This window comes from Trachypithecus francoisi, unplaced genomic scaffold, assembly GCF_009764315.1.
Source record: "Trachypithecus francoisi isolate TF-2019V2 unplaced genomic scaffold, Tfra_2.0 Lachesis_group8, whole genome shotgun sequence".
In the NCBI taxonomy this organism is placed as follows: domain Eukaryota; kingdom Metazoa; phylum Chordata; class Mammalia; order Primates; family Cercopithecidae; genus Trachypithecus; species Trachypithecus francoisi.
The window spans coordinates 52,239,940-52,260,981 of record NW_022681473.1 but is presented as its reverse complement, the minus strand read 5'-3'; the positions used below and the strand labels follow the sequence as shown (position 1 = coordinate 52,260,981).

Genomic DNA, 21,042 nt, shown 5'->3' with positions numbered 1-21,042 from the left:
GGGAGCAGGGGAAAGATTGCTTTTGACGGATAAAATCACAGGAATTTTTATGGAGAAGGTGGTGTCTGTGGTAGGTGGGGTTTTACACTTAGGCCTTTTACCTATTTAGAGTGTATGTCTGCATTTGGTGTGAAGTAGTAGTCCACTTATATTTTCTTCCAAATAGGCATTTGTATCAAAACCACTTACGAAATGATTCATTCTTTTCCAGTTAAACAGATCTGCCCCCTTTAAATTACCATATATTCTGAGAGCTGTTCCTGGAGTCCCACTGTTCTATTCCACCCACTGTTTGTCTCTACGTATCCCAGTACCATGTTGATTTGATTACAGTGGCTTTATAGTATATTCTGATATTTGATGAGGCAAGTCAGTCTCACTGTTCTTCTTTTTCATATATTTTCTAAGCTAGTAACCAACATTTATTCTTCCAATTAATTCAATCACTTAAACATATAAAGAAGAAAACCTTGTTTGAGCAATCTAATTGTAATTGCATCAGATTTAGACGTTCTTTTGGGAGAATTTGATACTAAATCTTTCCAATCAAGAACCTATTTGCATTCTCATTTCATTTTATATATTTCAATAAGATTTTATCATTTTCATCATACAGATTTGTCTCTTTCTTGTTAAATATATTTCTAAATATTCTATAATATGTTGTAATTTGCTATTTCTAGATTTGAATTAATAGAATAGAGAAAAGCTCTTGGTTTTGCATCTCTGTCTTCAATATGGCCATCTTAGTAAATTTTCATACTTAACTTTAGTTTTCCCCCCAGATTCCTGGGGTACCTTTGTATAGTTAACTGATGTTAGTTGAAGAAGTTTTGGTGTTTTGCCTTTTAGGATTATATTTACTGTAGGCTTTTATTAATGGTATTTATTACTAATTTAAATGTTTTCTTTCTATTCCTGTTTTACTTAGGATTTTTTATTAGTTACAGCTGCAATACATTATCAGATGCTTTTCAGCAACTGTTGCTATATGATATTTCTTCCAAGTTGTTGACATAACAAGTTAATACATTTCCTCAATGTGTGTGAAACACCACAGCATTCCTGAAACAGTCCTACTTTGGATGTATGGTTGGATTCTATTTGCTAGTATTTTACACAGAATTTTCACATTACATTTCATACGTAATATTCGTCTATACTTTTTTCATTTTTTCTTTTTCTTTTGAGATGGGGTCTCACTCTGTCACCCACACTGGAGTGCAGTGGCATGATCTTGGCTCACTGCAGCCTCAGCCTCACTGGTCTCGAGCAATCCTCCCATCTCAGCCTCCTGAGTAGCTGTAACTACAGGCGTATGCCACCATGCCTGGCTAATTTTTTGTATTGTTTTGTAGAAATGTGGTTTCGCTGGTCTCAAACTCCTGGGCTCAAGCGATCTGCCTACCTTAGCCTACCAAAGTGCTAGGATTAAAGGTGTGAGCTGCCAATACCCAGTTACATACTTTTTTCAATAACCTCTTTGCCAAATTTCAGTCTTGAATGTACACTAGTTTCATAAAAAGAATAACACTGGAAATAACTATTCTTTTAAGATTACATAAAACTTAGGCCTGAAACTGTTTGGTCTTCATATGTTTTTTAGCATCTACTTTTAATTATTTATTTTTAATTGATAAATAAAAATTTTATACATTTATGGTGTATAACATGATGTTTTGAAATATGTATACACAGTAGAATGGTTGAATCGAGCGAATTAACATATATATTACCTCACATAGCTTACCAGTTTTTGTGGTGAGCACTTAAATCTTCTCTTAGCAATTTTTGAGAATAAAATTTTGAGAATAAATTTTTGGTATTAACTATAGTCACCATGTTGTACAGTAGATCTCTTGAGCTTATTTCTCCTAATTGAAATTTTATATCCATTGTGGCTTCCCCTTTTTTCAATGGTAAATAGCTAAACTCATTAGTTTTCATATGAGTTTAGCTGATGACTGATCTATTTATTGACAATTTCCCGTTCTTTTTGATTCAGTGTTAGCAAGTTATATTTTTCTGGGAAAGCATCTCTATCTGCTGGGTTTTCTTTGCTTCCCCGTGTGTGTGTGTGTGTCTGCTTTAGGGTTATGTGAAATAATCTTTTATGTATCTTGTAATTTTTACTATAATTGTGGTTTTGCCACTTTTCTTTTTTCTCCTTTTTACTTATGTGAAGAGTTTATTTTGTCTGTCTAAAGGACCAGTTTTTAATTCTGTCTACATTTTACATTTCTATTTCATTGATTTGAGCTTTTATCTTATATTAATTTCCTTTTCCTAGCTTCCTTTGATTTCTTTGTGGTTTGGGTTTTTTATTTTTTATTTTTTAAGGATGTGTATTTTATTCTGTAAATTTTTATCTTTAATGATGAAGACATACGAGACTGCTTCATTAAGTTTCCTTCAAGTGCAGCTTCATCGTGGCTGATATGTTTTGATGTAAAATATCTCCCTTTTCATTGCTCTTTAGTTTGTAATTTTCTTAATTCCTTTTGATCCAAGGTTATCTAGGAAACCTTGTTTCTTATTTCTGAGTTCTTGAAACAGCATATATACTAGTATTTTCTTAATTTCTTCCTTTCATAAACAGCTGACATTCAGGGGCTCATGATCCGTGAGAAATAATCAATTTTTTCTAAAGTAGAGAGATTTGGCTGTATTGGTTGCTAACCTGTGAGGCTTTATCACAATAAAGAGAGATTTTCTTTGAAGAATTGTAACTAGCTGGGGCCTGCTTTTACAGATCTCCTCCAGGTAAAGCATCATAATTAGGCAGTTATATTTCTTTCTGACCTTTGCTAAAAGGATCTATCAACTCTTCTTAAAGCTATCATCTTTCCAACTAATTTTTTTTAAACTTTCAGAAAAATAATGGATTCTATGTATAGCAATAAATTTGGAGATAGTTTTCTTTTTAATTAAGTAAATTACGTGAGTAGTATAGCATATAGAAGATGATTCATATTGAAAAAAAGGCTTTTTTATAGGCAGTAATATCTGTTTCATGTGTTTTGAAGTCAAAAGTGTAAAAATACTCAAATCCTTTTTTCCTCACAGACGGAGTATGCAAGGTTTGAGAATGGCCGATTCGTATACCGAATAAACCGCTCCCCAATGTGTGAATATATGATCAACTTCATCCACAAGCTCAAACACTTACCAGAGAAATATATGATGAACAGTGTTTTGGAAAACTTCACAATTTTATTGGTAATGGTTTTGTCTCTTTCCTGTGTGGGCAGATGCTGCCATGAGGCTTGACAGAAGTGAGGAAGGTGGTCCTGGGTGGTGCTGGGCCTGTGCTGAGGGAACTGACCAGGCTGTTGGATTGGGCTCCTGGTGGTCAGTCAGCAGCTGAATTTGCAGCATCCATAGGGAAAACTTGGGCTTGAGTCTGTAGAAGAGAAGGGGTTTTATGTGGCTGGGGTTTCTGAGGTTCACAGAACTGGAATTCAGTTGGGTAATAAAAAGTGATGTGTTTTTATCTCTGGCTGCAGAGTAGAAAGGCCTAGAGAACTTTTAAAAATCCAGATACTCAGGCTGTATCCTAGATCAATTAAATCAGCATCTCTGAGAATGGGACCCAGGCATGTGTATTTTTTTAAGTTCCACAGGTAATTTCAATGTTAGCCAAGTTTTAGTCTCAACAGCAACATGGTATGTAAATCAGGCAAAAGCTGAGTTGGTAGGTTGGTACCTCAGGCATACCTTGACACATTCCATGATGGACTTCCAAGGCCTTCTAAGAAGTTACATGCATTAAGGCAAGAAAATATAAGCTCTCAGTACCAGAAGAAATATAGATTAGAATAGAATGCATGGAATCAGTGACCAGGAGGAGGAAAATGTTCTTCATAGGCTAAAAAGTCTGGCTAGGCTTAGTGCAGTGGCTTATGCCTCTAATCTCAACACTGGGTGGCCAAGGTGGGAGGATCCCCCGAGCCCAGGAGTTCGAGACCAGCCTGGGTGACATAGTGACACCCCATCTCAAAACAGACGAAACAAACTTAATGGGCAGCTAAAGGAAAGGGAAAATAGTGCTCAAGGTCCATAATGGGAAAACTCACCAGTGCCCCTGGATGGTTCTGTGTTTTTCCCTAATACTTAACTTTAAAACAAATTTCTTCTGGGAGCTTTATTTGGGGACTTCGGAAGTTATTAGGAACAGTGTCATGCGCAAAACAGAAAATATTCAGTAATGGGTTTCATAAAACTCACTTAAAAAAATAACATTACTTGATTAAAGAGAAAATGCCAAAACAAAACTTGATGGAAACAATCCTAGCAAAAGAGGGGCAACAAGGCTATACTGTGACCAGATACTCCTCTGAAAGCCTACTTTGTTCCTTTTTGTTACTAGGATTAAGAAGAATACATAGAGCAGGAATTCTTTACTTGGTGTTTTTGGTTCCATTGGGACAGTGGCTTTCAATCAGCAGTGTTCTTTTTTTTTTAAAGGCTCTTTCCCAATTTCCCAAAACCCTAGTTTATACCTTTTGCCTATTTCTGTGGTGTAAATATGCTCTCCATGGGCAATTTGAAGTTCCTGATAGCTATTCAGCTCATCAGATTTCTTAATATTTAACAATAACTTTTATGAGCCAGTAGGAGCCAGCTTCTATACACCATTGTTAAAAAAAACAAAAAGTAAGTAACATTTAAAAATAAAAAACCCTGTGCATATTAGATTCATCCAGGAAGCTTTAAAACATCTAAGGCCTAGGCCCCACCCCAGATGAATAAAATGAATCCCTGGAGATGGGGCCCAGCATCCTGGTTTTTGTTTGTTTATTTTTAAAGCTCTGCATGTAGTTGTAGTGTGCAACCAGGTAGAGACCCATTGCTGTAAGGGATTGGGAAATGAGCCGCAAGGACTCTCAGAGTTCAGAGACACATGATTGGCATACAACTACCAAACAGATAATTTTGTATATAATTTTTGTTTGTATCAAGAAGAGAATCTTAATGGATTCTCAGATGTGCCCATGTCCCTCTAAAACGTAGAAGCCAGCACTCAGGGGAAGTTTGGAATACATGCTCTTCAATAACATTGATCAGTATTCCTTTGGTGAAAATGGCCCTTTGGTGAAAATAGAGCAGTTCAAGGTTTGCAAGTCTGGCAGGTAGTAGGTGCTTGCCATATAGGTGCTCCCTGTTGCTATCTAAAAATAGATGCATCACTTTAGCAGTCAGATGAGTAGAAGGTGAGTGTGGCATATGTTGAGGATCTCAGGTAGCCTCAGGAATTAACCAAAACCCTGAATGAATGGCTTCCCTGCCTCTCTTGGGGGGAGTCCTGTTTATTAAAAATCACTTCTGATTCTGTTTATGCATGCTAAGGATGCATGTCCTCAGTCCCTAAAACTCTACCTCAGAGAGCACAGCTAAGATAAATGTGGCCTGGAAAAGTGTTAAAGCCCTTGTTACCCATAGAACCTGACTACAGTTGTGCACTGCATAGCAGCGTGAAGAACAGACCGCATGTATGATAGTGCTCCCATAAGATTATAATGGAGCTAAAAAATTCCCGTCACCTAGTGATGATGCAGCTATTATATAATATAGCATAATTATTTTAAAAAATAAATTTAGCTTAGCCCTAAGTGTACAGTACAAACGTTTACAGTAGTGTACAGTAATGCCCTAGGCCTTCCCATTCACTCATCACTTACTGACTCGCCTAGAGCAAATTTCAGGCCTGTAAGCTCCATTCGTGGTAAATGCCCTATATAGGTGAACTACTTTTTACCTTTTATACCATATTTTTCTGTACTTTATGTGTAGGTATGTTTAGATACAAAAATACTTACCATTGTGTTGTAATAGCCTACAGTAATCAGTACAGTAACATGCTATACAGATTTGTACCCTAGGAGCAATAGGCTATACCATATAGCCTAGGTGTGTAGTAGGCTGTACTATCTAGGTCTGAGTAGGTGCACTCTATGCTGTTGGTTTGCATGACAAAACCACCTGATTACACATTAGAAAGTGTCCTCATTGTTAAACAACTCGTCACTATATATCATTAATGCTCTCTTGGAACATATGACTTCAACCAATACAGCCATCCAGATAACTTAGCAGGTTAATTTCAAAATGTGTCATTAAGCAACTAAATAAATTCCTTTAATATGGAGAATTAATAGCTATCAATAAATATATGTTAGATAATAGTTTAGTTCTAGAAAAACTGAAATTAAGCCAGCGCTCTTGGATTATGAAAATAAAATAATCTAATTGATGAACAGGAGAAATTGTACCTTATATAAAATGACATAGTATTTGCAGATAACTTATACAAATCATCTCTTATACTTTAAATCATCTCTAGATAACTTATAATACCAAATACAATGTAAATGCTATATAAATAGTTGTTTTATCTAAAATTTTTATTCTTTTTATTGTTACGCTATCTTTATTATGTCTTTTTTCCTTCCCAAGTGTTTTCAGTCTGATACTGATCGGATCTGCAAGTGTGGAATCGCAGATAGGAAGGGCCAACTGTATTCTGTTATAGAAAGCTTGCAAGAAGTTTGCATAGATTGTAGAAGTGCCAGGTGCTGTGCTAGACCCTTTGTAAATGTTACGTAAATCTCACTTTCAGACTATGAGGTCATTTTTATTCTCATTTTATGGATGAAGAATGTCAGGCCACCCCAAGGTCACAGAGCCAGTGATAGAAATAAATTAAGACTTGAATGGATAGAAAAGACTTTGCAAGGTATCTTATGGTCATGAAATGAAAAGACTTGAGTTTAAGACTTTATGGCCTTGGTCACTTAATCTTCAGACATCAGTTTCACCTTCATGTATAAACAGAACACTCAAGTCTGCACTTTCTACCTCAAAGGTTATCATTGAAATATTTTAATTCAGCTAAGCTATGACAGATGGTACCGCCTTCTGGGATACAATGCAAATAAAACCCAGTACTTGTCATATAGTAATTCATGGTGCTTCAGGACGAAAGAGGCAGGTAAATAAACCATTGCAAGGAAATGATGGCTGTAGTGTACTCGTAAAACAGGTACCTCTCAAGTGCAGAGTGATGAGGTAGGGATTCTCAGGGATGTTGCCTCGATGGATAAGCAGACATCTTTCTGATTGCTAAGAATAGGGGTATCCCATGGGTGCGTACTTAGGTGCCAGGGCTGGGGTGCTATGGTGAATTAGGCAGGTGGGCTGCCATCCTGGGGTCTGATGCAGGAGGCAGGCATGCATCAAGTCATCACAAAATAAATGAAAACTGTAGCTCTTGCTACCTGGCAGAGGGACACAGGGCATTTGTAGAACAGGAGAATTTGACCTAGTTCAGGAGGAAGCTGAGTAAGGCTTCCTGAGGAAGAAAAAATTGAGAACTATCTGCATGGTGAATACGCAACCATGACCAAACAAACCTCTCAGCTCCTTCCCTGTCAAAGAGCACCTACTCCTAGAGGTATTATAATATCGTATGAGACAATCTGTGTAAAGCATTTGATACTGAGTAGATGGATAGTACGCACTCAATATTTGTTGGCTATTCTGATGTGAATTTTCATTTATTCATCAATTATTTATTTTCTCATTTATTTTTGAGGTAGAGTCTTGCTCTGTTGCCCAGGCTAAAGTGCAGTGGTGCAATCTCGGCTCACTGCAACCTCTGCCTCCCGGACTCAAGTGATTCTCCTGCCTCACCCTCCTGAGTAGCTGGGATTACAGGCTCCCACCACTGTGCCCAGTCAATTTTTATATTTTCAGTAGAGACGGGGTTTCACTGTGTTGGCCAGGTGGGTCTCGAACTCCTGACCTCATGATCCACCCACCTCAAGCTCCCGAAGGGCTGGGATTACAGGCATGAGCCACCGTGCCCAGCCCAGCAGATATTTATTAAATGACTGTTGTGTGCCATGTCTTCAAACTAGTTGCTGGGAAACAGGGCCCCTGTTCCTTAGAAACTTATATTCCGTTGGATGAGATGAACATTAGAAAAAAAATTGTTCACACCTATATGCGTTTACCAACTGTATAGCATGCTGTGATGGGAAAATGAGATGTACTGCAAGACTTCATTCTTTAGGTCGGGACTGGAGGAAGCAAGGATGCCTTAAGGGCAAGGGAAACTAAACAGGGGAAGCAGCCTGATACTTAGAGGGAAATTAGGCCTATGACAAACTGGATGAGGCTCTCAAGTTGAGAATGTTTTCATTCAAACAATGCTTTGGTGTAATCAAGTACAAAAGTAACAGAGTCACTGAAGCGTTTGGTGGTGTTTGTGCTTGATTAGATTTGCTCTTAGAAAGTTCCTTCTGAGAATAGCATGGGGAATTGAGACCAGAGTGAGGACAGGAAGGAGTCAGGGTCTGTCTGGTGTGGAGGAAGCTGCAATGATTTGGGCTGGAGAACTCAAAATCTGAAGGAGAATTAGAGGGATTCAGGAGACTCGAGGGGAAACGCGAGTATTTCACAATACATTTTGAGAGATAAAGCCCGTGTCCATGGAAAGAATGTCATTCCACAGGATTCTCCCTATCCCACTGTTCCTTCATTCAGCAGATACTTGGCTGGGTCCAGGCACTGCTAGTGAATATGGTGGTGCGGGAGGCACTCCTGCAGTTTCTGTCTGTTATTGGCCATTGTGAAACAAGATTTAGCGCAAGTTTAAGACTAGGATGGGAAAAAGTAGATTTTAAATGTTCTCATCACAAAGAAGTATATGAAGTGCTTGGTATGTCAGTTAACCTGATGTAATTGTTCCGTAATGTATATACATCTATCATCACATTGTAGCCCATAAATATATGTACTGCAAGACTTTATTCTTTTAAGTAGGGATTGGAATTATTACTTGTCAATTTAAAAATTCAAATAAAATAATACAATTTGTGTTAGAGGACACAGAGCGAGGCTGAGCAAATCTCTGTTGGACTTAAGACTCGTTCTTCTCCAATTAAGTCATAGTCATCCATAGTCCATACAGATGGAATATGTTTTCATCCGTGTAGTATTACACTTACATACCTTTTTTTATTTTAACAGGTGGTAACAAACAGGGATACACAAGAAACTCTTCTCTGCATGGCCTGTGTATTTGAAGTTTCAAATAGTGAACACGGAGCACAACATCATATTTACAGGCTTGTAAAGGACTGAACATGGTTATTTATATATATAGATATCTGTATATACACACACACATATGTACACACACACACTCTCTCTCCATTATCGAACGACTGACTGTAAACCTCACCACACAGGGTGGTGCCCTGGCCCCGAGGTCACCCCGACTTTTCTAAATCTTGTTTGAGTGAAGTCATTTTTTCATGTGTTCATACTATCATTGTAGCTGTGAAGTTCTGGTACAGTTGTAAAAAGAGAAATTGAGTTGTTTCTATATGTTCTTCACATGTGCAGCCCACAATTCCTCGGGAAAGGTGAACCTGAACAACCCAAGTCTTTCTCTGCAGAGCCCTGTTTCTAATTGTGGTAGAAAATATTGAGACAGAGCATTTGCCATGGGACATTTACAGCCTTTATACAAATGTATTTAGTTCTCTTTTTTCCAACATAAAATTCTTGTTTTAAGATACAAGTAAAATTAATCTTTAAATATAAATGTAAATTAGTACACAAAACTAAGAATCTTTAGACTTATCTTTGTAACTAATTAGGGTGGAAGTTATGAAAGAATGTAATTCACTAAATTATTTTTTAAATGAAACCTTTTTTTTCTTTTTGAAACCAAATGTTAAACTATAGCCTTAAGAAATGCTTGGTAGAAGTGTCCTAATGAGACAAATTTGTACTTTTTTCCTCAAGGTTAACACTAATCTCCTAATCCATTAAACTCTTGAACAGGTATTACAAAGGAAGAAAACTTCACCCCTTATCCTTAACATATATAGTATATTTAAAAAATATAAAATTGTATTGTACTAATGCGATGATTATTTAATGAGAAAGAAAAGATGGCTCTTTTTGCAATAAGTAGATACATACTGAAAAAATCTAAACTTACAATGTTTATAGTCTTGTTTGTGCAGTTATATTTTATATGGACAACCAAATTTTTTATTAAGATGAGTAAATATTTGAACCACTGAATTTTAATAACAACATTTTTAAATTGGCGTGAATACTGAATACTGCACTGTGAGATGCAAAGTATACAGAATCCTGTGGCTGGGAGAAAATTTCATCAAACAGACAAGTAAAAGCTCGTCAGTTTTAGCATCTCTGCTCCCCAGAAAATTGTAAGCATCCTCACCAGCCTGTGGATACATTCTTTATTTCTAATGACCCAATATGCATATTAACCTGCTATAACTAGAGCTATATGTGTATGTATGTGTATACATAAACACAAATGCACATATAGAGTTACTCAACACATTTAGTGAACACTTGTTTAGTGTCATTCAGTTTGCTAGGTGCTGATACATATGTTTATCTTAATGTGTCTGTAGACTTAGATACATCCTCTCGAAGCACATCCATTTCCTTAGCCTCTCTCAGCAAGTTACAGTTCTTGTTTGGCTTAGGTTTAAGAGGCCCAGCTACCTATCTCTGACCTTTTCAAATAGGCTCATTTGGGAGATTCTCTTGCCAGGAGAGATTCAACTTTCTGGTCTAAGAATTCCAGAGCATTGCCCAGGCAGAGTTGGTTTGATGTGGCCAGATGTTTTGAGTTATTTCCCGTAAGTGTTTCACTGGGAGAGAACAGGGAGTACTCCTCCACCTTCCCAAAGAAATATGCTTTTATAAGTGGTAGGAACATGTGCACACAATAGAACATGAAACAAGTTTTTTAACTTGTAAAATTCGTCAAGATTTTCCACCAAGCTAGAAAATAAACTTAGTTCTACCACATCCAATTAACTTACACGCCCCCTTCCCTGTCTCAACACCTGCTTTGACCCTGCTTGTATTAATACATCAGTCAGCATCTCGTGGTTCCAAACATGAGGGTGTGGCTGGCTTGTGGGAAACAGTAAAACACTGACCTCTCCCAAATGCATCCCTGGTCATTGGGAAGACAAGAGGAGAAAGTGCAAAACTGTCCCCATTTGGAATGCCCATTCCTTCTAGAAACCAGTTGGACAGTGCTACTCTGCCCTTCATAAAGAGACTACTGTTGGTTCCCTGATTCCAGGCTGGCTTGTGAAGGATTGTGCCAGGTGTCCCCTTTCACAGTGGCCACATTTACAATGACTTCTGTTGAACACCCCTCTTAGGGATGTTTCTTTTGCTTTTATTTCCTGCATCTTTCCTTAAGGGAAGCCCCATCCTCTCCCAGGACCAGGAGTATTATGACCAGGCGAGCACAAATGGCTAAAAGCCAACCTATCCTAGAACTTCAGTGGGAGAGATATCTGTTTCATATTCTACCCAGGAATGGGACTTTTCATTGCAGCCAGGAGGGCTCTTGGGATTTACTTTCCAAAGCACAAAAATACTGGGACCCAGGAAGACCAGCTAGAGGACAACTCTCTTGGCGCAGAGACGAACACAGCCCAGTCTGCTGACCTAACAGGGTCAGCGGGGGCCCCGGGTGCTTCACCACCTGCATCCTCTTGCTCAGAATGCCTTTGCAGTTGAGTTTTCTGGGTTTCTATGGTTGACCTTGAGGTTTACTCCTTGCTCTTACAACATTTCTAAAGATTTTTAAAAGTTTGCTTCTTGTCTTGTTCTTCTAAAGCCTTCTCCAGAACAGATATTTTCCCTATCTTAACCACTGGTTCAGTCACCCCAGTGGGCTTCTCTTTGTCTCTCTCACATTAAACCTTTGGGTGAGACTGGCATCACAACATCTAATCTGAGTCTGTCTTTTGTCCTTCATTCTGTATGGCAGTCTCTGTATAGCATACTAAAGAAGCCTTCGCAGAGCCCTGTCTCACTTCTCTTCCAGATGCTCTATCCCCTTGAGACCCTCTGGTGCCAGGCTTGCTTCATGGCCATCTTGTGCTTTCTTTCACTGCAGAGTTTAGAGGCCAGTTTTCCACAGCCTAAACAGGGAGGAGCTGCAGAATGGGGCTCTGGTCTGTGGGCGTTCATTTCCATCACAGAGAGAGGCTGAGAATAAAACAAGGACTTCTTTACACATGTCCTAGAACCTCAGAATGCCCAAGCTACCTGAGACTAGGGTTTCTCAACCTTGACACCATTGACATTTTGGACTGGGTAATTCTTTGTTCTGCAGAGCTGTCCTTTGCACTATAGGAGATTTACTAATATCCCTGATCTTTACCCAGTAGTACCACTAACACCTCTTCCCCACCCAGCATGTCTTCAGACATTGCCAAATATCTCATCAGGTACAAAATGATCCCCAGTCAAGACCTGTCGGCTAAGATGTTACAGGTCACAGTGACCACATTTGAAATTGTTTTCCCTTCCATTTTACCCCGTGAAAGCATCTCTCCTAGAGCCTTGCAAGAGGCAGGTAGGACTATTAAGTGACATTGTGTCCATATGTCTTTCTGTTTCAAAACTTTTCTTTCACAACAATTTCTCTCGCTACAAGTATTCTTTCACTCAGCACTGGGGAAGTTGGGGACAGCTGGTCACCATCATCCCTTTAATCACCTCACACCTGCTTAAAGAGTGTTTCTGATCTGACCTTCATCGTTAGTTTACTAGGGTTAAAAAAAAAAAGGGTCTCAGCAATTTTCATTATTTCTCACGGATCTCATTATCAAACCTTTACTTATTTCAGCATATTTCCTCTGGGCGTTTTCTAGTTTCTGCCTTACAATCAATGCTGTTTTGTAAATTTATTGAAACCACTGGAACATTTCACCTCTAGAGATGGAGGATGGAGGGATTGGTCCCAGAAGAGGGCTTAGAGAAATTTTCTCTCTTGAGCTGAAAGCACAGTCTACTCTCCTTCATTTTGTCAATGAGAAAGTTGAGGCCCAGAGGGGAGGTGACATGTTTAGAGTCACCCAGCTGGTTAGTGACAGAAAAAGGGTGAGACTTGTCTAGGGTTCCTGCCAGTTTGATCCTTGGCCTCTCCTGGGGGCGGCTGCTTTTCTTTGCTGCTCTAAGCTTAAACAATCCCTCAGAATGTGTGGACAGGTCAGCTTAGAAGAGACGGGGAGATTGAGGCTCTCCCTGTGCCAGAGCACAGCCTCACAGGATGCTGCTTCCCACACTCAAGTGTCCTGTCTGACCGTTGCTATCTGAGGCATCCACAAGCAGGTAGGAGAGCTGGTGAGCCCTTTTACTTCCTGAGAACAATTCCCCAGCCACAGGCTCTGAGTCAAATTTCTATTTGGTAAGCATCCTAGCAGCAAAGTCCTGCACTCAGACCAGCCAAAAAACAGCCCCCGTTCCAAGTACTTGGTGTCAAAAGTCCCTGATGACTTTTAAACCCAGGTCTTCTTAAGGTTTCAGTACTGTGGTGGCTTTAGCAGTTGTTTTTGTGCAACTATAAATTATTTAAATCATATGAGGTGACAGTCAATTTTACAAACCAGGTACATATTGATTTGTATAATTTTGTATATGCTCTGGTACACTATACCTGAACTAACGAAGGGTAGAACTAATTCTGTTTGTCGGTGTTCACACCTGTGACATTAGGAGGATATGTCTGCATTGCTTATTTCTTTATGTTGGTGTTTCTGTGGCAAAGCCCTGCACATGGCATTTCTGAAAAGCCTTAAATCTTTAAGATGTTGCATGTAGGGTATGCAGTGCAAAAGGCTGCCTCGAAACTGTGAGCCCTTTTGTAAGCTGGAAGCATTTCTCTTACTACTGTTACTTTTGTAGGAAGTTTTCAATTCAGAGCTGCCAAAGCGTTCCCGTAAGCAGTGCCTTAGTAATACCTTAGTCATGCCGCCAGCCTTTTCTTACACCGATTCCTAATGTTCATTTACTAATTGGCCCAATATCGGAAACAAAACAAGCAAAAATTGTCATTTTTGTTTTGTAAGCCCATTTTTTCTCCAGTTCTATAGGAAACTGACTAGTTGGTCTAAAATCTGAAACTGGACACAAGTCAATTCTTTCACCACACTCTCAAATGTATATACCAAAACAAAAGGTTGCAACTTCATAGTTTACTATGAAAAGCAAATTGTACTTTTTAATGTTGCCTTTTAAATTCATGACCAAATACTTAGCTATTTGTGAATCTTCTGCACTCTAGCATGAAAGTGCCTTTGGTTTGAGATTCCAGCTTAGAAAAGTGCTGCCATAATAACGATAATTTGTAGAGAGACCAAAAATATTTTGAGATCACCATAATGCCTTTGGTTTACCGGGATGAGTAACCAACCACAGGCCTCTGTTCACAAGAGCACGACGTGGTCCCCGCCTGCTGCTAGTCTGTCTGCCAGTAGGGGCCTTCCAACATCCATAGCACACTGCAGCGGAAGGACCCCAGAAACTGTTGTGTTTGTGTGTGCCGATGACCCAGTGTGTCATTTCACCTCGTCACCCAGCCCTGCGTCCGGATGAGGGGACTTCCGCACAAACGACAGAATCTTGGCCGGTGGACAGATATTACAGCTTTCTCCTCCTCCTTGTGTTCGTGTTCAGTCTCTGTGGAGACTTTCTTTTCCATTCAAATGACAGTGCGCACTTATCTGGTTTACACAATGATACCATTTTGAAAGTTGGAAGCCTCAAACTGAGACGACAGTGCAGAACAAAACAAAAGTGAGTTAGGGTCGTTACAATTGAAGTGTTCTTCTTAGGGCAAACATGTTGACTCCAAGTAGTGTGTATGAATGTGCTACGAGGAACTTCCAAAGAGCACCATTCACAATTTGGCATTTTCAAAGCATGTTCCAGCCCTCAAAGGGGCAACTCTTTAAAGTCTTTGTTGGCTTTTATCCAAACCTTGTAGAAATTGGGAAAACTGATAGAGGTAAGAAAGATGAGTGAAAAGGACAAGAAGGCCAAACACTAGACAAAAAGAAGCCAGGAAAAAAAGATTTTTCTTTGCTAATATAGATGTAAAAATAACATCAGACATCTTTGAAAATTAGCCTCGAAACTCTTCATACACATGTTCTGTGTGTCTCTACCTGGTGTCTTTAAGAATATCCTCTCTGGGCTCTGAAATTTTAGGAGTGATTCTTATCCACTCCAAGTTGTGAGTATTTATAGAAATTTGTGCAAACAAACAAAAACTATCAAACGAAAAGAAAATGTACTCAACCTAAGTTATAGTTAGCTGCTGGAATTCTCAGCTCCTCCCTGCCAGCACTGTACCACAGTGTGGAAGAAATTAGTCAAATGCTTGTTTTCCTGCTTCTCTTTTCAACTGTTACTGTGCTTTGACAGTAGTTTTCTCTCTTAAAGTCATTGCTTATATTGTTAAGAATGAAGGTTTGTGTTTTAAATTTATTGCATTGCAAAGGGTAGTTTCACTGAAGTCATGCACCGTTAAATAAGATGAAATATTTGTATTTATTGTCCTACTTCCTAAGCCGTAACTTCTTTTACTCTGTGAATTTGCATTGAGTCACTCATGCTACACTACATTGCTTTAGTATTTGAGATGGCATTTATGTTTCCTCTCGTTTATCATGAAATGGGGTCAGATTCCATTAGATTCCACCTCTGTCAGGTGGACTCTCTTGTCTGCCTTCCATGATGAGATTTTTTCTCCTTCCCCTTTCTCTAAGAGAGGCTGACAGATCTAGGTGTCAATCAGTTGGAAACCAGTCTCTGATTTTTTTTTTCATTAGTCATTTTCTGTCATTAGTTTCACTGTGTAAATTAGATATCAACTGCACTTCTTAAAAAAAATACATCTCCCTATTACCTCCTTGAAAGATCTACTTCTGTAGGCCTTTTCAATAGGCTCATGACTGCAGACAAGAAAAAAAAAAGTAAAAAACAGTACGTGCCTGAAAATGACAAAAAAAAATTTGTAACATTTAAAAAAGAAACCTGAATAGCCTTTAATTCTTTAATAATACACTTAAATTTTATGTAAATCGGTTTTTGCCACGTGTGTTTGTTCACATTCTAAGTGACTTAATGGGATTCTCACGGTCTGTGTCTTCGTGTCACGTGTATAAAATGGGCTTGTGACGTAAGCGTTTCATCTGGTCAGTGGTTCCTTGGATATTGTACTGCTGCTGGGAGTGGGCTGTGGAACCTGCCTTCGGGTAACTGGGTTCCTCATGGGTAGATTGGAGAGATGGGGGTGGGCATGGGCAAATTCTCACACATGTTTTCTTAACCTATTTGCAGAAACTTTCAAAAGGCATTTGATTAAACCTCTTGGCAGTACAGTATTCTTGTATTTGTTACCGTCTGTGTTTAGGTACTGGTACCTTTTTGTTTTAAAATGTTCTAAGTGTTGGCTTTAAAGTGAATTTATCTTTAGTATGATAGTTATATGAAAATTATAGGATTTGTGTGCAGAGAATTTTTTTATAAAGTGCTTTGTAAAAAAAAAAAAAATGTATTCTAGCTTTTGCGGTACATATGTGTGATAACTTTAATACCCATGACAGTTAAGTGCAATTATTTCATCACTCTAAAAATGCTATTTTTGTGTCAGTTCCTGCAGGTGTTTTCATGTCTTTGCAAAGTGACACATTTTGATGCCTTCTTGATAAAGTGGTAGACATTTTGTAGCTTTCTAGAAACTTTGTATTCATACGGTATCAATGAAAAATAAAGAAAATGAAAGTGTGGGTCACCTTTTTTATCTACCAAAGTGTATGTTGTTAGGAATGAAATGTGCTTTATGTATTTTGAGTGATGATATGAAGGACAGAGTAAAGGAGGTTGCAGCTTTCATCCTCTTGAAGGTGTCCACCAAACTTGATAATTGGAACTTTAGGTGTTATATCTAACAGGGTTTCTTAAAAAATACCCACAAGTCAATCAGTCCCCCTGCCCATCTCACTCTTTAGTGCTTCATTAAAATTGACGTAAGTTTTGCAGAATGGCTTGTCTGTGGATCCCAGACTTACCCTAAGAAGCCAAGTCCCATGGGCCTCAGCACACCAGCCCAACCACTGAGTGTTTTTTGTTGCTGTTAACCCAACTTGTTGGGCACATGCCAGGAATAAGGGATAGAGCAGAGGATGGGGTACAGAGATGGCTGTACATCTCTGTACAGCATGGCTCTTTCCTACACAGTACTTAAATTCTCAGGAGTTGGATTGCACATTGAGCAGTAACTCCTCCCGACCCCTGTCCTCAGCATCACCATGGGGTTCATGATTCAAGGGTATGCAGCACGGGTGCCTAACAAAACTTTGGATTCCCCAAGTGTTTACTGTATGCTGGGCTCTGTGCCAAGTGTGTTGGTACAATGTATATATACATTGTACTTTAAAATTCTCGCTATAGTTCCAATGACATCATTCCCCCAAACTGAGGCCCAGAAAGGAAAGGATAGCTTATTAAAAGTCATGACTAGTATGTTATGGAGCCTTAAAGAAGGTCACTCTGATAGTTCAGCCTGCACTCTTGGCCCCTGCATCTTGGCTCACTGCACTGTGGAAGCAGCTCAAGACTAGAGGAGAAATCTGGCTTGGGGGCAAAGAACTTTCTTAAACAATGATTATCTTGGACTTCTGACAGTGAGACCCAAATGTACCTTGGGATCCTTCATTTATGTGAACTAGATCTCAGAGGGTCTTGCTTCTCCTTATTTCCTTGAAGTCTGAGGCAAAGCCTGCCTGAAATCCCAAGAAGCATGCTCTGGAAGGGAACATGAACAGAGAAATGACTTGCCTGCCCCTTTGAAAAGGGATGATTTTCAGCAAGCCACCATTTGAGAGGAATGCCATGGTCCAGTGAATTGCTCAGAGCAGAGGGAAGGAAATGATTTAGCATTTTGTTGAAGTCCTATGCCAAGCATCTTCACCATTTTCTTTAACCCAAATAGTCTTGAAAAGAGGAATCATTTCTAATTTTTCCATAAGGAAATTGAAGCCTTAGAGATGGTAGAGGCCCTTGTTAAGGTCATACAAGCTGGTAAGTGGCAAGAATTTAGAGGTGAAAGCACCTCCTTCCTTGCAGTTCTGGTGCAGCTGCTCATGACACCTTTCTACCTCCTCCCCTAAAACAGGGTACTTTAATACCTCAAAAACATCCTTTGTTAGTGCCTAGGATTCCAGTCACCTTGAGTTCAGCAAAGAGAGTGACCCGTTAGGTAAAACAACATCATTGAGTAAAGAGACTAGAGGAGCAAACAGGAAGGTTCTGGTATGATCAAGGAACAAGCAACTTTGCTGGAAACCCCTCGTATTCCTGCCGTATTGCTTCAGGGGACTAATATGTTCCAGGGTACTGTTGAATTCTTCCTGCCTTATTGCTTCAGGGTACTAATATAAATAGCTACTACTTATTGGAAGCCATATAGTTATAAAGTAATCAGTGTGAGCAACTGGTAAAATTCCAATAATGTGTAAGCCTCTGGGGTGTTAGTGGGTAAAATTGCCTTCAAAGCCTCCCTTGTCCTGTGTGATGCCCCATAACGCCCCATACACCTAATTTTAAGTAGGTTATCACAAGTAGCAGATAGGCTGCTGATTACCTGACTGCATCTTTTCAGCAAATATTTTCCCACTTGCTTAGGTTTCCAAGAAGCTCAGGTTTTTAATTTGTGCCCTGTGCTATTAATAACGAACTAAAATATAAAGGCACAGAATGAAAGAATGAAAAATGTATACTATCAAAACACCAAAATAAAGCTGATGTAGCCATATTAACCTCAAACTAGTATATCTCAAGGCAAAAATTACTACTAGAGTTAATGAAGATTACTTCAAGAAGACACAGGTTTCAGCTGACCAGGAAGAATAAAGATGTTAAACTTGTAGGCACCTACTAACATAGCTTCAAATTATATAAAGCGAAATTTGACAAATGACCATAGTGGGAGTTTTCTAAACTCATTCAGTTACTTACAGATAAAGCAGACCCCAAAAATGTAAGAGAGAATTTGAACAGCATAATTTAATGTGCTGTTCTAATACAAAATACAAAGTAATGAACCCTGAAATTGGAGACTACATTATTTTCAAGTGCATACAGAATTGTTACGAAAATTGATCATGTCCAAGGCCAAAGGCCAGGAAACTATGGCCCATGGGCCAAATCTTGCCCATTGCCTATTTTTGTAAATGAAGTTTTCTTGGAACACAGCCATTTGTTTACTTACTGTCTGTGGCTGCTTTCACATGACAATGGCACAGTGGATTTTTTGCAGAAAGATCCTATAACTCACAAAACCTAAAATAGTTACTATCTGTACCTTTACAGAAAAAAGTTTCCAAATCCCATCTTAAGCCAAAAAGCAAGGTTCTACATCCAGTAGTCCTAAAAAGATACTCATGATTCCCTTTCTTCAGTGTATAGACACTGGCAAATGGTTAAAGATCCCTTTAATACCCTTATGTGGCATCTTAGTATCATTCTTCAAGTGCCCCAGCCTCTCCTTTGATCGTGGTCTGTGGGTCCAAGAATAAGCTTAGATCTTGAAAGGATGAGTGAGGAATGGTGATTTTATATATATATATATATATGTTTGCTGCAGCAGCTGACCGCTAACATCTCACCTGATCTTAATATTTTATTATTAGAACAGTCAAGCTGCCCATCTACCTTATCCCTATCTTGCCATCTCCACAGATCCCTGTGGGATTGCATCCTTGGTTGCCATTCCCTGCTACCTATTATGGTAATAACTGTCTTGCCTCTGACAGCTAAGTGCTGTCACCTGGCCTCTGCTGTTCCAGACTCCTGTCGTCCATTCACACAAGGGAAACCTTTCAACTCTGTTCTTCAACTCTGTTTCCCAACAGCACAGCCCACTCACTAGTGCATTCACTCTGGTTTTAGTGAAGGAAATGTCTTTGGCACATAGGTAGTGGGTGTTCTGGTCAGAAATTAGAAATCTACCTCAGGAGCATTGCCACTTTGAACTTTCTGAGCCCTGCCACTGTTCTGCAGGGCAGTTCCAGCATCTCCACCTCATTTACTGTAGACCATCATTCCCTCCAAACTTCAAGGAGCTATCCAGCAGCATGTTAGTATCAGCTTCAGGTTTCTGCTGGGATGTTAAATCCTGAATTGTAGAAGAGTATCCCACATACTGACAAACTATCCCTAATCTAGTCTAGTGTCATGTACTCAAGATTCATTCCCAGGCATGTTCTCCCAATTCCTGCTGAGAAGAGTAGCCAAATCCTGCAGCTGTCTTGATGATGATCCCTCTCCTCCTGAAGCAAGGACCCAACTCCACAGTTGGACCATGCTGAGGCTTTACCCTAGTAATTGGTCTAGACGCAACAACAGGAGGTGGGGCAGGCCTTGGAGGAGGAAAGCACTTCATCTTGGTGGGCATTCATTTCATTTGAGGCCTTGACATGGTCTCCAAGCAAGGAAGCCTGTTATCCATCTGCAGGAGGGAGTGGACCACTAACTCAGAGGGATCAGAAGTATATGAGGTTCAGAGTTCTCAGCATTTCTATCCAGATGTTCCTTCCCCATGTCTAGGGTCCCACTCCTTAACTATTAGTGCCTGACTTTAATAGGATTCTTGTGAGGGCTGTCAATTCAGTATTATTTGTAACTTCTAGCTTGGTTTTTAGCAGTCTGTCCTCTGGCTGCATGAGCTGAGGATCACTTTAAATGCCAGGGAATCCTTTGACACCATGCCCTAAGTTGAGCCTGATGCTGCCTTCCATCCTTGCACTGATTGCACTTAGCAACAACCAACCTATTCCACAATCTTTATAATTAACACCACCATCTCTCTGTCATTCTAGAGATTACATAAGTGAGTGTATCCCCTTCCTCATGGGCCCAATACTACTTTACCACAGGTGGGAGTCTTAGCTTTGTGGTGCTACAACATACCAGGGGAGATAAACTGTCGTAGTTTAGATTCCCCCAAGAAGCAGACCCTAAAAAAGGACTCAAGTGTAAAGTTTATATAGGAGCATTAATAGAAAATATCACTTTGTATAATAAAAGGTTACATTCATGAAGGTGAAATAATTTTAAATTGGTATGCACTTAAAACAATCGCCATAAGGATATGAAAGAAAAATGAGCAAC

The 21,042-nt window shown here is 39.3% G+C and overlaps 1 protein-coding gene across 10 annotated transcripts in view; it reads left to right on the top strand.

Moving 5' to 3' along the window:
* TEAD1 (TEA domain transcription factor 1) overlaps positions 1 to 16,663 on the top strand; it is a 278,975-nt gene extending 262,312 nt beyond the window's left edge. For 8 of the 10 annotated variants that reach the window (XM_033204088.1, XM_033204082.1, XM_033204087.1 and 5 more), the window contains 2 exons: positions 3,067 to 3,219; positions 9,034 to 15,880. In XM_033204088.1, coding sequence (XP_033059979.1) covers positions 3,067 to 3,219; positions 9,034 to 9,147 — 267 coding nt within the window. In that variant the 3' untranslated portion in view covers positions 9,148 to 15,880. Of the gene's footprint in view, positions 1 to 3,066; positions 3,220 to 9,033 lie in introns of all 10 variants that reach the window. The other 2 variants (XM_033204081.1, XM_033204092.1) reach the window with 2 other exon arrangements.
* Positions 16,664 to 21,042: the final 4,379 nt, after the last annotated feature.